This window comes from Electrophorus electricus, unplaced genomic scaffold, assembly GCF_041902795.1.
Source record: "Electrophorus electricus isolate QZ-2024a unplaced genomic scaffold, ASM4190279v1 Scaffold217, whole genome shotgun sequence".
NCBI lineage: Eukaryota > Metazoa > Chordata > Actinopteri > Gymnotiformes > Gymnotidae > Electrophorus > Electrophorus electricus.
The window spans coordinates 1-18,920 of NW_027658497.1; the positions used below are offsets into that span (position 1 = coordinate 1).

The 18,920-nt window shown below is 38.3% G+C and overlaps 1 protein-coding gene across 3 annotated transcripts; it reads right to left on the bottom strand.

Moving 5' to 3' along the window:
• Window positions 1-104: 104 nt before the first annotated feature.
• Window positions 105-14,856, bottom strand: LOC145655334 (vasoactive intestinal polypeptide receptor 2-like). Of its 3 annotated transcripts, none has more exons than XR_014121479.1 (4): window positions 14,439-14,856; window positions 8,967-9,069; window positions 3,448-3,642; window positions 105-893 (listed from the first exon to the last, which is right to left on the bottom strand). XR_014121479.1 is itself a non-coding variant. In XM_081708961.1 (4 exons), exons 1-4 carry the CDS (start codon window positions 14,484-14,486, stop codon window positions 730-732), a joined length of 423 nt encoding a protein of 140 aa, XP_081565087.1. In that variant the 5' UTR covers window positions 14,487-14,856; the 3' UTR covers window positions 105-729. The 3 variants fall into 3 exon arrangements, 1 of the variants encoding a protein (XP_081565087.1); XR_014121478.1 differs by having other exon boundaries at window positions 3,390-3,642; XM_081708961.1 differs by having other exon boundaries at window positions 3,535-3,642.
• Between the last annotated feature and the right edge of the window lie 4,064 nt (window positions 14,857-18,920).

The window sequence follows — 18,920 nt, forward strand, 5'->3', positions numbered from 1 at the left end:
TAATAATTGTATTTTTGCCTGTGTATCTGTGCCCACAAAGTAGGAGTATGTGAACCACTACCTTAACAGGTTAACAGTCAGTCCAGCTGCTCGGGCCTTCACTCTGGAGGGCATGCCTGACATTGCCGCTTCCTTGCAGTTCACTTCCTGAAAAGTGTCTTTCCTTTCCAGTTCAGTGGCTTGTCTCTGCCTTTACGATTTACCCGCTGCTCATCAGCTGCACTACCGGAAAGCAGTAACATGGAACGGGCAATTCTTATGAGGTCTAAATAGCTGCAAAATATGTAAACCAAACACTTAGCGCTCTTTTAGCTTCTGCTCTTAAAGATGAGAATAAGCTACTTTTGCTCTTTGAGTCTGTTATTGTTAAGTCTTGTTTTGCTTATATAATGTATACTCACTCACTTTTGCTTCCATATTGCAGGTATTTTTGGAAGAAACATAACACTGCAATTGGTGGGCAGACCATAAAAATAGTTAAAATCTATAATTAAAATCTCTTTCTCTCACTTTATCACTGGTACACAAACACACACACACACAAAAGCAGCCTGAGTGGTTCGGACAGAGATGTGTGAGAGCCCTGAGGCTCCAGACAGCAAGGCACTCACTCTGTGGAGCACAGAGACCACCCATCAAACAGAAGGGATTCTTATTTTCTAAGGTATCTTGCTGAGTTAACCAATCTCACAACCATCATGCCAGACACAAAGTCCAGGTGATACATATTTATCCCAAGGATGAATGCCTGTCACCAGCCAAAATAATGATCCTAAGAGTTTCTGCTCTGGTCCCACTCACCTTGCTGGGCTTGTAGTCAGAATAGCAGACACTGCGGATGCTGGGATACACTTCCGACCAGCCGCTGGCCGTACAGTTCCTGCTAATGTTTCCTAAAATACAAGAACTGCATGAGATGACTTTGATTTACTCAGAAGGGCAACTGCAACAGAAACACTGAAAAAAAGAAAATGTCATTGTTTAAAAAAATGTGACTAACACAGCAGTCCATCAGTTACTAAAACATCAAATAGTGTAGCATGTGCTTATTAGCAGCTTGTTTAGAAACAACTAAGTTGGATCAACTCTCTGTGGCCACTTAATTTGGCACCTGTGCCTTATTGTTACATTTTATAAGTGTACAATTACAGGCTGTACCCCACCCAGTTGGCATGCAGGACTCGTCAACCTAGTCTGTTCATCGCATATGACTACAGCTCACTGGATATTATTTGGGTGGTGGACAATTTTCAACACAGCATTAATCCTGACGTGGTTGTATATGGTTAAGGGTGCTACATGTTGATCAGGCACAGCGGAGGTTTTACACTTGGTGGTGTCACTGCTGTCCTGGGAGTGGTTAAAACGTCCAAGCAGCAGTGGTCCTGCAGTCAGAAACCATCGATTAAGAGCTAATGGATGACTATCATGAAGTGTGTATTGCAACAGATGGACTAAAAGCTCTAATTGGACGCCTACTGGGTGTACGTGCAAGTTAGGGTTTCTATTAGCATGTATGTAAAGTATATCATTCATACAGATGATGATGTGGTCCCAAGTGTGAGCACTCTCCGGTCTATTTATTCTGGGGGGTGCATGCTTTCAGCTAAGTGCCATTCATATATTGTCCTCTCACTTTTGGTAGCCTCAGTCTTAGCATATCAAAAATTGTATTTTTCATCATCACCATCAATAGGATTATTGAGATCTCACTCATACATGTCCACACGCCACTGCACAGGGACAGAGAGTCAAGGGAGAGATACAAAATACTAAGGAGCCTTCTTCAAAGAGTTTGTGAAGCCTTCTATGATTGTGCACCCTGCATCATGTAGGCTTGCTAACAGCATCAGTAACAAAACATTTGCCTCCTACACAGGATGTTCCATAAATAGCTGCCTTCATACCTACATTGGCAGAGCTGGCAGACAAATTATACATTATACAAACTTCAGCGATGACAATGGTGTCTGCCAGAAACAATAAAAGTATACTGAGCATTTTTCTATGTAGCCAACTCATAATAAAATATTGTAATACCCTATGACAAACTCACAATAAAAATTACTTAGCTAGAGTGAAGTACATTTCTTGAGGGGTGAGGAGCTATCTCAGACTTCTAAATAAGTGATGTGACAAACCTAATAACTATGCAATGGTCTTTTAACCAATTCACTACTGTATAATAAAACAGTCCATTCTCCAAGAGAATATAAATCTGATGAAGTCACCAGAGACTCCCTACTCCCTACTAGACAGGTAAACACTATATATCTAGAGCTCCAGGCTGAGAGGCTGAGAGGGCTAAATGTTTCATGGCATGTCAGGGGAGGTGGACATAAAGGGAGTGCAGTAACATCTGGCTGTAAAGCACACATAGAAAGTGAAGAATGTAAACTCCCTACGAATGCATGGCTGTTTATTTTAGTATCAGACCACCATAAAACATTAATCATGAATAATCACACATGCATGCACACACACACACACACACACACACACTCCATGCTCATGCAAACAAATGGAAGTGAATATACACATCTCACACACTCACAAACACACACAGGCACACACACACACACAAACACACACACACACACACACACACACACACACACACACACACACACACACACACACACACCTGCTCAATCATAAATACAGATTCATAAATACAAAGAGAAAAGCCAAACAGGCAAAAGCCCCCACCCACATCCACAGATACAAAGAGGCACTCAGCAGAGCATTCCAGGGAGTCTTGCCTCCTTCACGGGAACTCTTTGGTACTACACTGAAGTACATGTGAGGTCAGCCTGGAGAGGAGAGGAGAGCTCTTCTAGCCCACACAGGCCTAAGTCCCTTGCACATGGAGTCTAGCTTCTGGAAGTGGAGCAGCCAACACAGGCATAGCTGGCCTTGGAGACACAGCACATCACTACTCTCTTAAAGTAGGGCCCAACAGTCCCAGGCACACAGTGGAGCACTAATGCCAATGATGGACTTCCTCTGCTCTGTCTGCAAGGTTCTGAGAGCCGCTAAAACACTTCCCTTAATATAGGAGACTGAAATCATCCAGATAACATCAAAACTTCACTCCACTTCATCCTATAACTATGTCCAATTATAATATAAATCTAAAATGTCAACCGATTTTTGTTTTGTTTTTGGTTTCTTGCCAGGTCTCCCACAGAAGTGGGAGATTCAAACTCAAATGACGGTAGTGTGTTCCAATAATACAGGCTACATTCCCAGAGCATGCTCCTCACCAGGCTTGGATGACCCTATTTCCCCATTTACACGCTTCATCTCTCACTTTCATTCTCACACACAAACACATACTCACACATAAAAAAAGCACAAGTTGTCCCGAATATAGTTTAGTTATGTACCTGTGTGTGTGTGTGTAAAAAACTTCAGCCACTAGTGAAGAATTGGGTGATATGTTACATGAGGAGTTTGGATTGCTGCATGCAGTGCAATCTCCATGGATGCGCCCCTGCTGACGCTCTCGTCATGGCGGTCCTGCAGTATTACCGTCTCTGCCGAAGAGGTTTTTCAGTGCTCCCGGGCAGGCATTGACAACCACATCCCCGACCTCTGCATGGTGCCAGCAAGAAATGTTGTCCCATGTGCCTTGACAGCCTGTGGAGAAAAAAAAACATGATCCAGTCAGCAAAGGGCACTGATTTCTGAATCCAGCTATGAACCAACAACCCAGAGAATGACAGCATCTGGGCCGTGAGAAATTCACCATGCAGCCTGCGGAATGACCCTGGGGGAGCAGCAGTTGAAGATAAGACCTTCACTCATTCAACCGCCCTGTGAAAGAAGGGGTCAGCACGTTCCAAACATCAGCAAAATGTGTCTGGATGATTATGTAACAGGCAAGCAGTCTCTAGGATTCATAACAGATCATGTTTCATGTTTACTCAAATAACTGGTTCATTAAAAAAAAAAACACATTATTGCTCATATAACCTATTCAATAGTACCAACAGTACCAATAATATAAATGGTACAGAGAAGCACTCAGACCTTCTCTCAAACACCAAGAGCGGAGCATGCTGTCACCCTTCCCTTGGTGCAGGTTAACCTAGGGTGCATGAGCTAGATACAGCTCTTCTCTTACTGATCGCCTCTGAGTGCAACGCCAGGGTCTGAACATAAACAGCATGCGGTGGACCCAGAAACTGAGAGCACCATAACACAGCCATCCATCACATAGAACAAGTAAAGCCCTGCATGGCATTCAAGAGCTGATGACCTTTTACAAGGAGCAAAAAGCCAAGGATTACAGTGCCATTTATTCCCTGCTGTTTAATAGTGGAACTTTTATTGGAGGCAATCCACTAGGTAGACATAAACGAGGGATGCAAGTGGTTAAGCTCGCATCGCTGCATAAGGGCATTTATAGTGAGTAAGGGATAGACGCTTTGATTTATTAAGATCCTAAATAAAGAGTACTGATTTGCATGGGCAGTCCAATAAATTCTATGTCTAGTTAAAGGGAATTTTGCTAGAGAATTACAAGCAAAACTTGACTGAATGCCATTATGTCCAAAGACTATTTGAGAGTTTTGTGTGAGCTAAATGGTCTTGATGGCCATGGTGAGTTCACATTTCAAAGAGATCTCTTGGAAACAAACTGAAATAGAAATAAAATTTGAGATACTGATAAGGTTAGGGTTAGAGTTCTTAGATGAACAGACAAAAAGCAAAAATGTTTCAGGGTGAAAACATTAAATAAACTTTAGACAAAACAGAAGAACAACTGAGGAAGTTGGCATAGTCTAGGAGAAGACAGTAGAAGTACAAAAGCAAATTTAACATGAAATAAAACCAAAATGGCATATCCAAAAAAAAATGTAATTCATGGTATAATGAAGTATTTTCATTATTTTGGCCTCTTGACACAGTTTTGAATAACCTGCTCTCGACATCTACCTATTGTCTTTTCCCAAAGTTTCTCCATCACGATGACAACAGCTGCAAAAAGATTGGTACCTGCCATGCAGTCGTATTAATGTACACTTGGTATCCACATTGCAAGCTTGGTAAAATGCCTTGCAGGTGTTAAATGATCCTTTTTGCATTGAGACCTCCCTATATTTTGTACCCTTAAGTAGAAATGCATATTCATCAAGGCAAACCCACAAAATATTAAAAACGTGCTGTTTTAGTAAAAAAAAAAAAAAAAAGTAAGGAAAAATGTAAGAAATTCCAGTGAGAAATCCTGTGAGTAGATAAGTCTGGGCATTTGTTACAGGGCTTGAGAAGTTTGCACATGTTTTTAAACATGCAGACCTTTAAGATACAGAAAACAGAGTAAATATAACAGTAAGTTATACTTTCCTGAGTAGCATAAATTTAATGCAGCCAGTTGTACTTTCCTAAGTAGCATAAAATACTGTTAGTTGTACTTTCCTAAGTAGCATAAAATATTTCTTCTCTTACTCAGTTTATTTGTACTGAAAATGAAGTGGCTTTAGGAGCCTGAAGCCAGTGAAAACACTTCGCTATGGGACACTTTACTGATGGGGACTGGAATCTCAGACAGATCAGGTGGAATCTTAGAAAGATCAGATGGTGACCGCATCCTCGACAGCCTCGTTTTGGAATGCCACAGCATGTACATGTTACACAATAAGTAGCCCAAATATTTCGAGCAAAGTTCCATTTCTTGCATCCTCTTCTGTACTCCAGAGCTGTTTACAGAACTGCAAACATACCAGACAAGTGTTAGTGTTCTCTGGGCCAACTGACAATGAAATAATCCACACAAGTAAATAAAGTCTCACCAAAACATGAGGTTCATAAAAACATTTTTTTAATAATATTTTTCCCCTAACAAATAACTTTTAGACAGCGAAGTGCTGACAAGACTGTAGCATGAATTAAAACTACCTCCTTCTTCTTAACAAAAGAACAGATAACAGTAATTGCAGACTGCATTGGTGCTCACTGTATTATGTTCTAGCATATCAAACAAGGGTTTAATCATTAATATATCCATACAGACAACAACAATGAATTGAGAAGGTAGTGGCTCAGATGTTCTCTACAGAGGAGGAAGAAGGTCCACAATGGATTTCATTCTGCCTTTCGAAACCTTACTTTTATCTTAACTGATTGTAAAAATAACTTATACAATAATCTTTAGTATTCCACTCAAATATATTTGGTCTTTTTACTCTTCTTTTAACTGTGTTTTACAGATGCAATTACAGGGTGATGCTCATAATCAGACATTAGGAAGCACTACTCCAGGCCTTGTGTGTGACACTTCAACCCTGTGGAAATATAGAAGTGCCCTCGCTTTAAAAGTCAAGCCAGCATGAGTGTGTATAGTGGCCGGCACCTGTAGAGCAAGATAAAATCCCTTGTTCCAGCAGTCTCTTGTACATGTTGGCCTGTTTGAAGATCAAACATGATCCCACAAAGCCTGACAGGTAAGGAACATAAGATCCCAAGGGGTGAGAGGGAGTTAAAACTAATTTAGCTTCTCTGGCTACAGTCCACACAGGAACAATGGCCTTATATGCAAAGAATCTATGAGCCCCCACATCAGATCCATGGCTCTGATTTACTGTGCTACTAATCATTTGTGTGGAATTAGAAAAATTCACAAAACACTTCTGTATGAGTGTGGTCTTGAGAGTATTGAGGACACAATATTTATAATATTATTAAACAATATTAGTTTTGTGCACACTGTTATAGTGTAACACATATAGGCATGGTTCACAGATGTTATTTTGTGACCCAACAATTCACGGGAACACAACATATTTCAACATCAGTTTTTCACTTTATTCAGCTGTCTGCCTTCTTCATTTTCTGCTCTATGTGACAAAGGTGCACTTATCCAACACCCTCCTTGAAGAAACTGGTAAAGACAATTTAACCTCAGTACACCAATTATAAAAGCAGGTCAATAGCTGCCCACTATTGGACTGAGATTGACATTGTTACTCTTCCAGCACCAAGTGCGTCTGTCACCACTGGGACAACCTTGGTGTCAAGCTTTCACTCTCAATTTATTCTTTCAGTCTCTGGTGTTCTTCTAACTTCTCTTACTCCTTCCTTTGGATGATTCCATCACTTGGCACTGCCACACCTATTAGCAGGGCTGTTTTCTGCATCTTGTCCACTAACACAGTGTCTGGTTGGTTCACCACTAGCTGCTTATCTGTCTGGGTCTGGAGGTCCCACAGGATTCTAACTTTGTCATTCTCCACTCCACTCTCTGCAGTTCTTCTCATTTCTACTTGAGCATGTCTAGCTCATGTGCCTTGCATATTTTTCTGTATATGATCCCTGCCACTTGGTCGTCTCTTGGTGTAGGCTTCCCTTAAGCCACCACTGCTACCTGTCATTTGAAAATAGATTTTGAAGTTAACAATGAGTGTGCTTCAGTTAAACTCAATCTACTTAGAGTTGACTCAGTTCATGCAGTGAAATGCTAAATGGCTGTTCTGGAGCTGATAACTCTCAGTATGCTGGGTCAACTCAGAGTTCAAGGTTAAGTTTAAAGTTTATTAAACCATTTTCTGGAATTACTCCCTGGCATGTGGTCCATAAAAGACAAATAATAAAACCTAAGCAAGCAAGGTGGCAGGAGATACTGTGATGCTGCTTTGGTTTGGGTTTTAGTGGTGTGTCATCTTAAATGAGTCGGTTGTTTGAGCCAGTCCTCTGTTGATTTATGATAACTAATGTTTAGAATTACCAAGGGGTACCATGAGTTTTTTTCTAGATAAATCATAATTACTCTACACATTTGTGAACCTTTATTGTATTCATAATATTAATTCAACTTTCTTTAACTCTGCAAGTTATATGCCTACAAGCCACTCTTGTTTGCTTTTTGATGTTCATTTTATATTTATGGAAACATTAAAAATCATAAAACTACTTTATTTGGTGTACATTCCATATCGCTCTGTATGCCTCCTTCATACTACATATGCTCTGTATGTTACGGTAGAATATTTCAACAAGGTAGGACAAATTCAGATTACCAGCTCGTTTACATGAACGATGGAAACCAACTCAGACTGAAGGACACATGTTGTACTTAACCTTTTCACATAAATATATTTTAAGTGTAATAGTTAGATCCTGTAACATTCTCATTAGTAGTGCATCTAGTGCATTAAGTGAAACTTGACATCAATATATTAGGTTTAGATTCAAATCTTAAAAAAAATTATGAAACATATGTTTAACTCAAATTTGTTTTAGCTGTACTGTAATGGGTCTTGAGTTCAACTGAGAAATAATAGATATCTGAAAAGAACAAACTATATTGAATATGTTTAACTCACATACTTGATAATCTAATTTTACAGAGATCTCAGTTATGAAGGCATTTGTAATGAAAGACAGTGAGATTTTCCTAGAATCTCAGAGGACAGTGGTAACAGCAAATCTTATCCCTTGCCAAATAAGGACAACCAACCCAAGATGTGTTGCATCTAGAATGGAATACAGACTAACTGCACTGAAGTTTTTACATTTTCATTCATATGACTCAGTGATTTAGCCTAATAAATTAGTAACTCAGTCACATTTAAATCCTTAACAAAGGACCCATGACATGATAAATAAAAAACATTTGAGCAGAGCAGCAACAACAATTGTGCATACCAACAAAAACAATGCAATATAATGATATGAATTGTTTCATAAATAACTTATAAGTTATGGTGAAAAAACAATCATAGGTTATAATATGACTATAACATGATGTTGTTTCAAACTTTATGTTTTGAGAGCGGAGAAAGCTGCTGATCTGAGCTGATTGACATGACTGGCTAAAGAAATGCCCAGCACTCTAGCCTGGAGCACCCATGCTATGACAGTGGGGCTTGGATTTGCTGTGCAACTATTTAGAAGTGGTCTCAAAATGTTGATCAACAATATGACATAAAATTCATGTGTCAGCTCATTGACACCTGCAGTACCTCTGGAGTCCAGCACCAACTCCTCCTCCAGCTTGGCTTGGCATTCCTTCTCCGCCAGCTGCACCTCAAACAGGAAGTGACACGTCGGGTGTCTCCCGCTGACCTGCGGAGAGGAAACGCCGTTACATATCTCTCGCGACTCCATCCTTCACATTAAGCTTAGATAAGAGAGATGGCAGGTGTGGCATATTTTGAAATACACTGTCAACTTTTCAACCTAAATCTGGGTTCTGCGAAGCTGTTCGGCGAAGACAAGGCAGGCGTGTTTTTTTTTTTTTCCATTAAAAGCTCTTACTGCTTAGAGTACTTCCTGTGCAGTTAAACATCCTTTGCTGTTGACAGCATTCAAAGCTGGGGATCAGCAGGCAGGTGATGACATGGTGAAATGGTTCACTACAGTGCTGAGCTGATCAAAGAGCAATCATAAAGAGCACACAACCCCCAATTTCCTCTGAGAAATGAATGTGACTAGTATCAGGGGTATTTCGAGAAGTCCTGCAAAATCTTGACAGCATAAATGTGAAAAATTAACACCATAAAGTATTTGGTTTATGGAGTAGTTTGGATCCAGAAATACACAAGTTTCAAACACCTTGAATCTGGGCCAGACACATGCAGTCTTCTTTAAAGAGTACAGCTCTCAGCATTAAGATACTCCAGCTGTATCTGACCTAAAGGTCCCTGTTGTGAACTCATTAACAGACATGTGTGTGTGAGAGAGAGAAAGACAGAATGTCATTAGCATCAGGTTTTTCCCAGACAATATACATATGGACATTTCTCTGAAACAGACTGAATTAGATACCACCCCACCCCACCCCCAATCTGTCAATGTTCATCTTGTGTGTTTATCTCATCTCTTCCAAAACAAACTCATTTTACATTGAGAAGCACAATCCATGCATTAGAGTGTTTATTCAGCATGTAGATAAGAAGGTATTGAGGGTGAAGATATAATGCAAACCTTATTAGTAATTCTGTTATGCATTACTCCAGAAGAGAATGATTAATTAAATAGTGCATAAATGCATGTGAGTTATAATTAATTGAATTACCCACTAATTATTGTACTATTGTAAAAAAAATAATAAAAATACTGTTTTGTTTACCATCCTTGTAACCCATTTCAGAATGAAATTATAACAGTGACAGTGATAGTGTTAGTTAAAATGATTCTGACTTAATATTTCTGAAGAGGAAAAAAAAACTTTAAAAGCATTTATTGAAGTTCTATTGAAATTAAATAGAAACTGGGTCCTGAATGTCACAAATGTCAGTGCGTCATGAATGCAGTTTTGCATTTTATTTTGACTGTGTCCATTTTGTGTTTTATAAGATCATTTTGAAAAATGTCATAATCCCTGCCATCCTTATTTTTCCAGTAACACCACCATTAAAATGATTCATGCAAGCCCAAATACTGACTTATCATCAGGGAAACATGGGTTTAAATGGTTTGTTAGGAGAACTAAATTTTAGCAACTGCAGAAACATCATTAGAATGACAGGTCATGCATAACGGTGGTTACAATTTTAATATAAAAAACAGAAATACACACACAGATAGGTCTTTACACACATAACTGATGACTTTACCTACAAAATATCAAAGCATTGAGGGTTTTGGGGGAGGTACTCAATATGTCAATAAAGGTGTCCTCATAAATGCTGCCGGTTTGAAGGCATGACTCCAGACGTGAGCTACTGAAACACATGCTTGGCTGTGGGCCGGCGAGCAGCAGCCTTTAGAGGTGTGATCTTGTTTCCTTTCCAGTGTAGCAGTGTAGCAGCCCTCATCCTCCCTGCTCTTGCTCTGCCTATGTATCTCAATCTGTTTTCTGCAGACACTTCTACACACACACATATCCACTTCTACACACGTTTTTACACACACACACACACACATACTTCTAAATCCCCCACCAGCAACTGCCAAAATGCCACAGGGGGAAAAAAAACAAAAAAACAGTGGATCTCTGCTCACAGATGACCTTTAATAGACTGTTCATTCGCTCCTAAAATAATCATTAGTGTCTAATTTTTCAGCACTTTTAATTACTTTTGTGGCATATATAGGCACAGTGTGTTGCTGCTTAACATATGCCAAAACAGCAACGATCCTCTCAGAGGCAATGGACGAAGCATTTAGATCCTTACCCATGTGCTATGATTTTAACTAGAAAAATAAACTTGTCATGGTGTTTATCAGAGAAAATTATCTTTTGTTGTTATATCTTATATTCTGCTGTGTATGAATTTGCTAGTTATCAATTATCAGATAAAACCCTTAGCAAAGACAAATTTACAGCTGGTTTTATTTTGCTGTGCAGTGTAACAAGGAATGTTTTCATATCGCCTTAATATTCTGTGTGCTATAAGGTGGATGCTGCTCAAATATTCTGCAATCATAAAAAAAGGTAGAACTTCTAAAATGGAACTTGTCAACTCACTTGGGAAATACTTCAATGTAAGATGAGGACTAGTATCATGGTAAAGGGAGTTGAAAAGGGAGGCTAATCCCTACCTACTGGTAATCGCATTATCCAAGAACTCATTGCATCACAGTTTGGGGTTCAGTCCTAGGCCACAAGGAGACCAGAAGGACTCAGTTTTAGAGATATCCAAATGTTTAATGCATAGTTTATACAGGATAATATTCTACCAAATTTAATAAAATCTGGACAACAAATTTCATATTCATTAGCAGTTAATTTTTTTAAACAAATATTATAAACACATTTTAAACATGAGCACAATAATTCTATTTCTAGGTTCTGCTATAAGTCACCCCTAGCACACACTGTTTTTAGAATAATAGAATAGCTATAGCTCGATGAAGAAAACTGACATATTAGTAACATACTATGGGTATCCATGCTATCACTCTAGGTGAGTATTCACTGCTTCTGCAACAGCTGTTAGCGAACTCAACATACTGTACAAATAACGTGCTAGTATCTCTTTTATGAACATTAGATAATTTGGATTTACAGCCCACTTTTATGTGGATTAACTCTCAGCCTTATAAAAAATAATGGAGAGGTGTTTAATGCAGTGGATAATCCTCCTGTAACAGTGAATAGCTGCAGGAATAAGAGAGGAGCCTGAATGGCTTGGTGGTCTGTGGAAACCTTCTGTCCCAGATGGACACTTGACCCCCTCATTTAGCACGCAGAGTCACCCTACCCGCACTTACTTATCACTACAAGGACAAACTAAAGCCACATTCACTCTCTTATAATGTCCTGAACTGAGACATAGATGAGACAAAAATGTTGGCAATTGCACTCACGACAGTTCGGACTTTCATTTAGGGATTTTAATCTTCTCTTACAGGGTTTATGTCCTACACGCTGATTGACAGGAGAGCTTGTGTCAAAACGCCTGAATCGTAATAACGATTAGTTTACAATTTATGAAAATGGACTTGCACTGAATTCTAATAGAGCCTGAAGTTATTCTATATAAAACAATTTATTCCTGTGTAAAAACCCTTGCTCATCTATTTTTTGTTAGACTCACTGGAGAATCAGTGAATTACATCTTCCATATGGGGAGATACCCTTTGAGCTATGGATCAAGATAAAATGTAAAGAAATCTAATTTCAGGGCCTAGTCCTTCAAATCTGTGGACAGCCATGCTATATGAAAGACATACAGCATATCCCCAGTACATGTGAACTCTAAAGTTGGGTTTAAACTTTCGACTTGTCAATGCCACATATGTAAAAAAGAAAAGGTAAGTCATATTTAAAGCTCAGTATCAGCACATTATCTTCAAAATGCAAACTAGTCAACTGATGATAAAAAGCGAGTGTGTGGTTATGCAAACAGGAGAGAGAGAGTAATGGATCACAGATATGTTCTGCAGTTTGGTGCACTTGTGCAGTTGTTCTAAGTCTTTCCCACTGGGACGTACTGTATGGCCATATAAGAAAGTGCTTTACTTCAGTTGGAGAAGGCCAGTAAGCTATTAGATAATGTAGCAGATAATGTATGTGCAACTGAAAGCACTTTGCATAAGTTAAATCAATATATTTGCATATCTACACCATGTGCAGAGTTCCTGTTTGGCTCATTTAAATATGGCCTTCACATGTATTCTACATTGTCTGCCACTTAGCTGGAACTGCAGCATTTTTGAATGTTAAATTTCCAAAATCACATTTGCTAATAGCTAATGGCTACTATAGCAGCATGTTCATAGCAAATTTGTATCAGCAGGTTTATTTGTTAGGTTGGTTGTCACCTGAGTCATTCATGAAACTTGATGAAATGATATGTGATGATGCTTAATTGGTTACCATATCAAAATCCTTACAGTATTTGCAACATTCCTAAGTAATTTGGAAAATTTGCCAAAATATGGTTGTAGCCACAACATAACATTGTTCGCATGCTTTGAAGAACTTCACGATGAAATTTTTGCTGGTAAAATAATTTAAAAGCTGGCATATTTTGTATACTGGTGCACTGTTTTCTGTATTTAAAGAAACATTTGAGAACATAATGAAATCGTCTTCTCACACAAACACAGAAAGAACATTAATACAGCGCAAAAAACCCCACCAAAATATTGATCCAAACCCAAACAAAACCAATAACATTCTGCAGTTTGCTCATGATCGACGGGACATCATTACCAAGAGAATGTCAAAAGCACAAAACTTTCAAAGAACATTTTGACAACATTAATAGGAAATGTTTCTTAGAACTTAGCAAAATATAAAACTACTGCAGGCTGTGTGAATATATTTAAAGCCGTGTAAGATATATGACTAATTTTATTCAGCAGCTATGGCATTATAAATCTTTTGATGTCATTAGAATACGTTTTGTCATGTTCAGAACAACAGCCCCGATTTATGTACACTGAACAGGTTCCGTGTTGTAGATCATTAAGAGTATTAACACTAAAAGAAAAGACGGGAGAAGCAGACTGCCTTTTACTTTACAATTGGAACCAAAACCTTGTGCTGAACCCCAGCCGCTTGGGCAAGGGAATGCTAATCTATGATATGGTCACTGAGAACTTTTCTGAAACACCTAAAAATCCGCGTTTCAAGTACAGTTCCCCTTACACACCACAACCATAACAGCCCTGTTAGCAGCAACTCAAGGGTCTTTGGTGAGTTCCTTTCGTCATATGAAATAAGTAATTTGGTTGTGTGTAAGCAGATGGGAACTAACTGAAAGTACGCACGACGTGGGCACAATAAAATGTGCGGAATACTCACGAAAATTCCCAGAACATTTGACAAACTATCTCAATTCAATCTAGAAATGAATTCACTTCATTCCATTGAAATTATGACTTGTCCTTGATTAAGTCTTGATTACAAACACGCTTCTTGCATTCCTGGTAAACTTCATGTCCTGTCACATACGTGAAATATTAATACAAGCTATATAAAGCTTAGAAATACCTTAAACCCACGGCCATTGAACACTGTACAATGAAAGGTAACTTACCAAACACGACAGCCAAACTATAAGAAGAAGATAGTGAATGCGATACATGTTTTACTGCCGCGGACTCTAAATGGCTTCTGTTCCCAGATGAATTCGTAAGATGTTTAAATGTTGTTCATTCCAATCCATAAATCAAGATCATTTTAAACAGACAGATCTAAAAAAAATAAAATAAAAAATAAAAAAAAGCAAGATCATTATCCGTGAGGAAAAGCGTGAGAGCGATACACGTCCTCCAGAGTGACCCCGCTGTTGACGAGTGCGGCTGTCAACTAAGAACAATTGATTCAGTGGCAACTGTTGTAGCTACTCCTCCTTTCGCTACTCAACGTCTAAAGCGCATACCTCTAGTCTCGCCTATAAACTAGCAAAATACAGTAACTATCTCCCAACCCAAGAATCAAATGGGTCTGGGGGAGACCCAAAGCATTTAACCATTCTGTAACACCAACTTTTCAGTTTAAAACCAACGCGCGTGCACATGTCAACACACACACACACACACACACACACACACACACACACACACACACACACACACACACACACAGACAGACACCGTTTTGACAAGGTCTGTGATTCAAAGCATTTCCTAATACAAAACAGCAGGCTTGATATATTTCAGATCTCACTTTATGACATTTCACTACATTCCCGCCAAGACATTCTGACAGTTTAGTCGGCAAAATGAATTGTCTGTGCGTCGGAGAAATAGGAAAATTAAGATATTTCTAAGAATTCTCTTCTGGCCACAGCGGATGGACAGAAAAAAATCTTGTTGTAGCAATCTGAGTCAAAGGAGCCAGAAGTCCATGTTCTTTATTATTATTATTAATGTTGTTGTTGTTGTTGTTGTTGTTGTTGTTGTTGTTGTTGTTGATGATGATGATGATGTTGATGATGATGATGATGATGATGATGTAGCAGTAGTAGTAGCAGTAGTAGTAGTAGTTTGTTGTAATATGTATATTTGGTGGTGTTGTTTTGACAAGATAAAACTTAGAGCACGTAATAAGAAAACGTACCTTTTTCCTGGGTTTTCCAACCTTCAGTTTATCGGGGAGCTGGCGATCAATATATTTCTCTTTTCTGTGAATCAGTGTTGTCTGTGAAGATTGATTTAGCGCCTGGTGTGATAAGATTTTATTTTAATCTTGTATTAATGGACAAGCCATTTGTCTATGGGGCGTATGCCTGATATAGAAGTTTAATTACTGAATTTCTCTGATACCTTAATGCAAAGCTGACAAAATAAATAATTAACTTTGAGCACACATATTTTTAACAGGATGTAACAGGATGCTCTTGGAGATGTGCAAGAGACTGGTCTTAGTGATTGCTGACTGCGTAAGGTTATGAGAGGTCAAGTAGCATTCCATTAGGGCCCAAGACCTGACTTGTGAGCCAGGTAACACTCCATTATGTGTATTTTTTTACCAAGCACTGAGGATATTCAAATTATCTCCTGCGCCGGCCTCATTTTTGCAGGCTTTGAATCTATAACAGCTGTCAAATCGTTTTAATAAAGCATCAGAGACAGTAAGGCCTGGAGAGCAACCTGCTGTTCTCATGTGGGAACACAGTAGAGCTCAGGTGTTATGGCCTGATGTTATGGATTGAACATTTTTGTTTGTCTGTTTGTTTTATTTATTTATTTCATGCTTGCATTTGTTTGTTTTCCAGTTTTATTTAATATCTTGGCATGTTTGCGCCACTTTGACGTTTTCCACATCTGCATGGGTATTTCTTAAATCGGGCTTTTTCTTTGCGTTTTGCTTTGCCCTCGGTCCTAATGCAAACTGCCTTTTAGGTCACTGAAACGGATCTTTTGCAAAACTCCTTCCAGAGTCAAAATGTCCAGAAACTACAGTGTTGTTATGTGGACAGGGAAACCGGAGGAGTTTGTATACAAACGAAAGAAGTACATGTAAAAACGTACCCATGTAAATTCGGACTAGGGTTAAAAGTTTAATTTTTTAAACTAGCGATTCTGAAATTGAAATTTCTGTCTCTCTCTCTCTCTCTCTCTCTCTCTCTCTCTCTCTCTCTATATATATATATATATATATATATATATATATATATATATATATATATATATGTGTATGTGTGTGTGTGTGTGTGTGTGTGTGTGTGTGTGTGTGTGTGTGTGTGTGTTTATTTGACGCCATTCTGATCTGATGTGATCACTGACGTTATATAAAATAAACCTGGCATGACGGTGACCTCTTCTGGTGGCTTTATATACTGCCAATATTTTTAACGAGAGCGAGAGCTAGAGAAATTATATCATGGAAATACATTAGATAATACAAGAAATTAAAAACATATAGATTCTACTTCAAGAATCACATATCCTAGCATAACATATTTTATTATTTTATGTAGGAGACAAAATCTTATTTTTTTGTTTGAGTGTTTGTTATTAATATAATAAGATTAGCTAAGAACATTTTCCATAGTCCCATCTGGATACTGCAAAGATATCACAAAGAAAGAATGTCACATACTTCATCACATTTTTTTAGTTTATTATTATTACTTATTATTTAATCATACACACATGACAACTACAATTATTACAACTTTACTACTACAAACATTACTACTTAGAGAAAAAAAGAGGACAGGAAAACGTTTGAAAAACACTTGGGAATGTTATTTCTACTGGCAATGACTAGCAGATACTTAAATATATTCTCACCTAAAGTGTTCAACTATAAATCAAACCAGTCTTTTCATATAACAAGGTAGGCCATGTTTGGTAATGTTTACATGTGTCAAAATTATTTGGGGTTTTTGAGGTTTCTCATTCCTTACATATTCATCCATTAACCATTAAATCTGTCCCACAAACTGGTTCCAAAAACTGAAGTTTGCTGCAATAATAGAAAAAATGATAAACATTTGACAAAATGTTTAATTGTCTGTTTAGATCTTTAAATATTTTGTTGTGATAATAAAGAGAGAAAAATGTAAGCACACTCTATTCCAGTAAAATGTGGCATCTAGATGCTTTGCAGCAAACTGTGAAAGTTTGAACATACCCTGACCCAGCGTTCCATAGAGTTGCCTTTATTTTAAAACAGCTGAATACTTTCCACTGCAGTGATATTACTACTGAATCAGAATGCTGATCTCTGGCATATGTGCTCATCCAAACCCCTTTGCATGTGCGGCTGACTATGAAACTGCTCCTTTCCTGTGTTTATTCTTGCTGCACTCCCTGGGCCCCTCTCCTGTCCTGTTATGACATGCAAATGTAAATATCTAGAGCCCAGGACAGTCCTACTGCATGTGTTCGGCAGCATTAGGAATAATGGAGTAGTGTGTTTGGCAGTGCAGCCTCCTTTCTGACAGTGAGAGAGTTAGGAAGCAGCACAGAGGACAATGACAGAATATGTGGGGATAGACTGACAGTGAATGCAGCAAATGAAAGACTACACAGTAAGTGCAGTAATGGGAGGGCTTCGTGCCAATGAAGTCTGCATCTTTATTTATGTCTGGTTACAAGTGGAGGAGCTGTTGCCGCATAAAAAATGACACAAATCCTTTTTTTTTTTTTTCAAAAAAGAATTACTGTAAAGTAAGGTATATTTGGTAGATTCAGAATATTCAGTATATTGAACATAACCATATGCATTTACTTGTGTGTGAATATAATTATGTGTTTACTTTATGTTTTATTGCAGAGTGTAATGGGCTCTATCAAGCTTGATAGACTATCTTGTTGCTATTTATATGTGGGGGGGGGGGGTTCAGCTGCAGTTTCTAAAATAATTTTTTTATTTATTTTTTCTTTTTTAATAGCTGACTACCCCAACGTTGTGATCTGCACAGCTTTGGTAAAGCTATGGTAAAGTTCAAAGCACTAAATGTAATTGTAACTAGCCTGCTTTATCACAAATCAGTATGATGTTTCTCAATTGCCTTTTTTTTCTGTGACCAGAAATATAAATTTAACATAATCTGTGGTGGAAAAAAATACCATAAAACACATAAAGACCTGTACAAAATTCTCCCACAGATTTTGTGTGACTTTTCTGTGTATTTGCTTTGGTCGATCACCCTCTTGTGGTGATGCTGTATGATTGCCATAAAGTAGCTTAATGAAATTACATCAAATGTCCCACATTAGCGCCTCTTCTTACCCTAGCTCTGAACGTAATATTACAGTCCAATTGAATACAAAATATACAAATGTCATTAAGAAATACAAATATATATTTTTAAATGTGATATTTATCTCTCACAAAAAGCCTACCACTAAATAAGACGTGCCAAAAATAATGAATCAGGCCGTTAGTAGAGCGAGGTCATTTCCACACCCAGTCTATGTCCGCTTAAACCGGTTATGATGAAAGGTGTATTTCTTTGTGCTTTAACGTCAGTTTTCAAACTGCAGCTCGGTGTGCTACGTGCAGCTCGAAAGTAGCCAGCAACTCTGCGTCCTACCACTAGAGTTCTCCAGCTATTAAATCC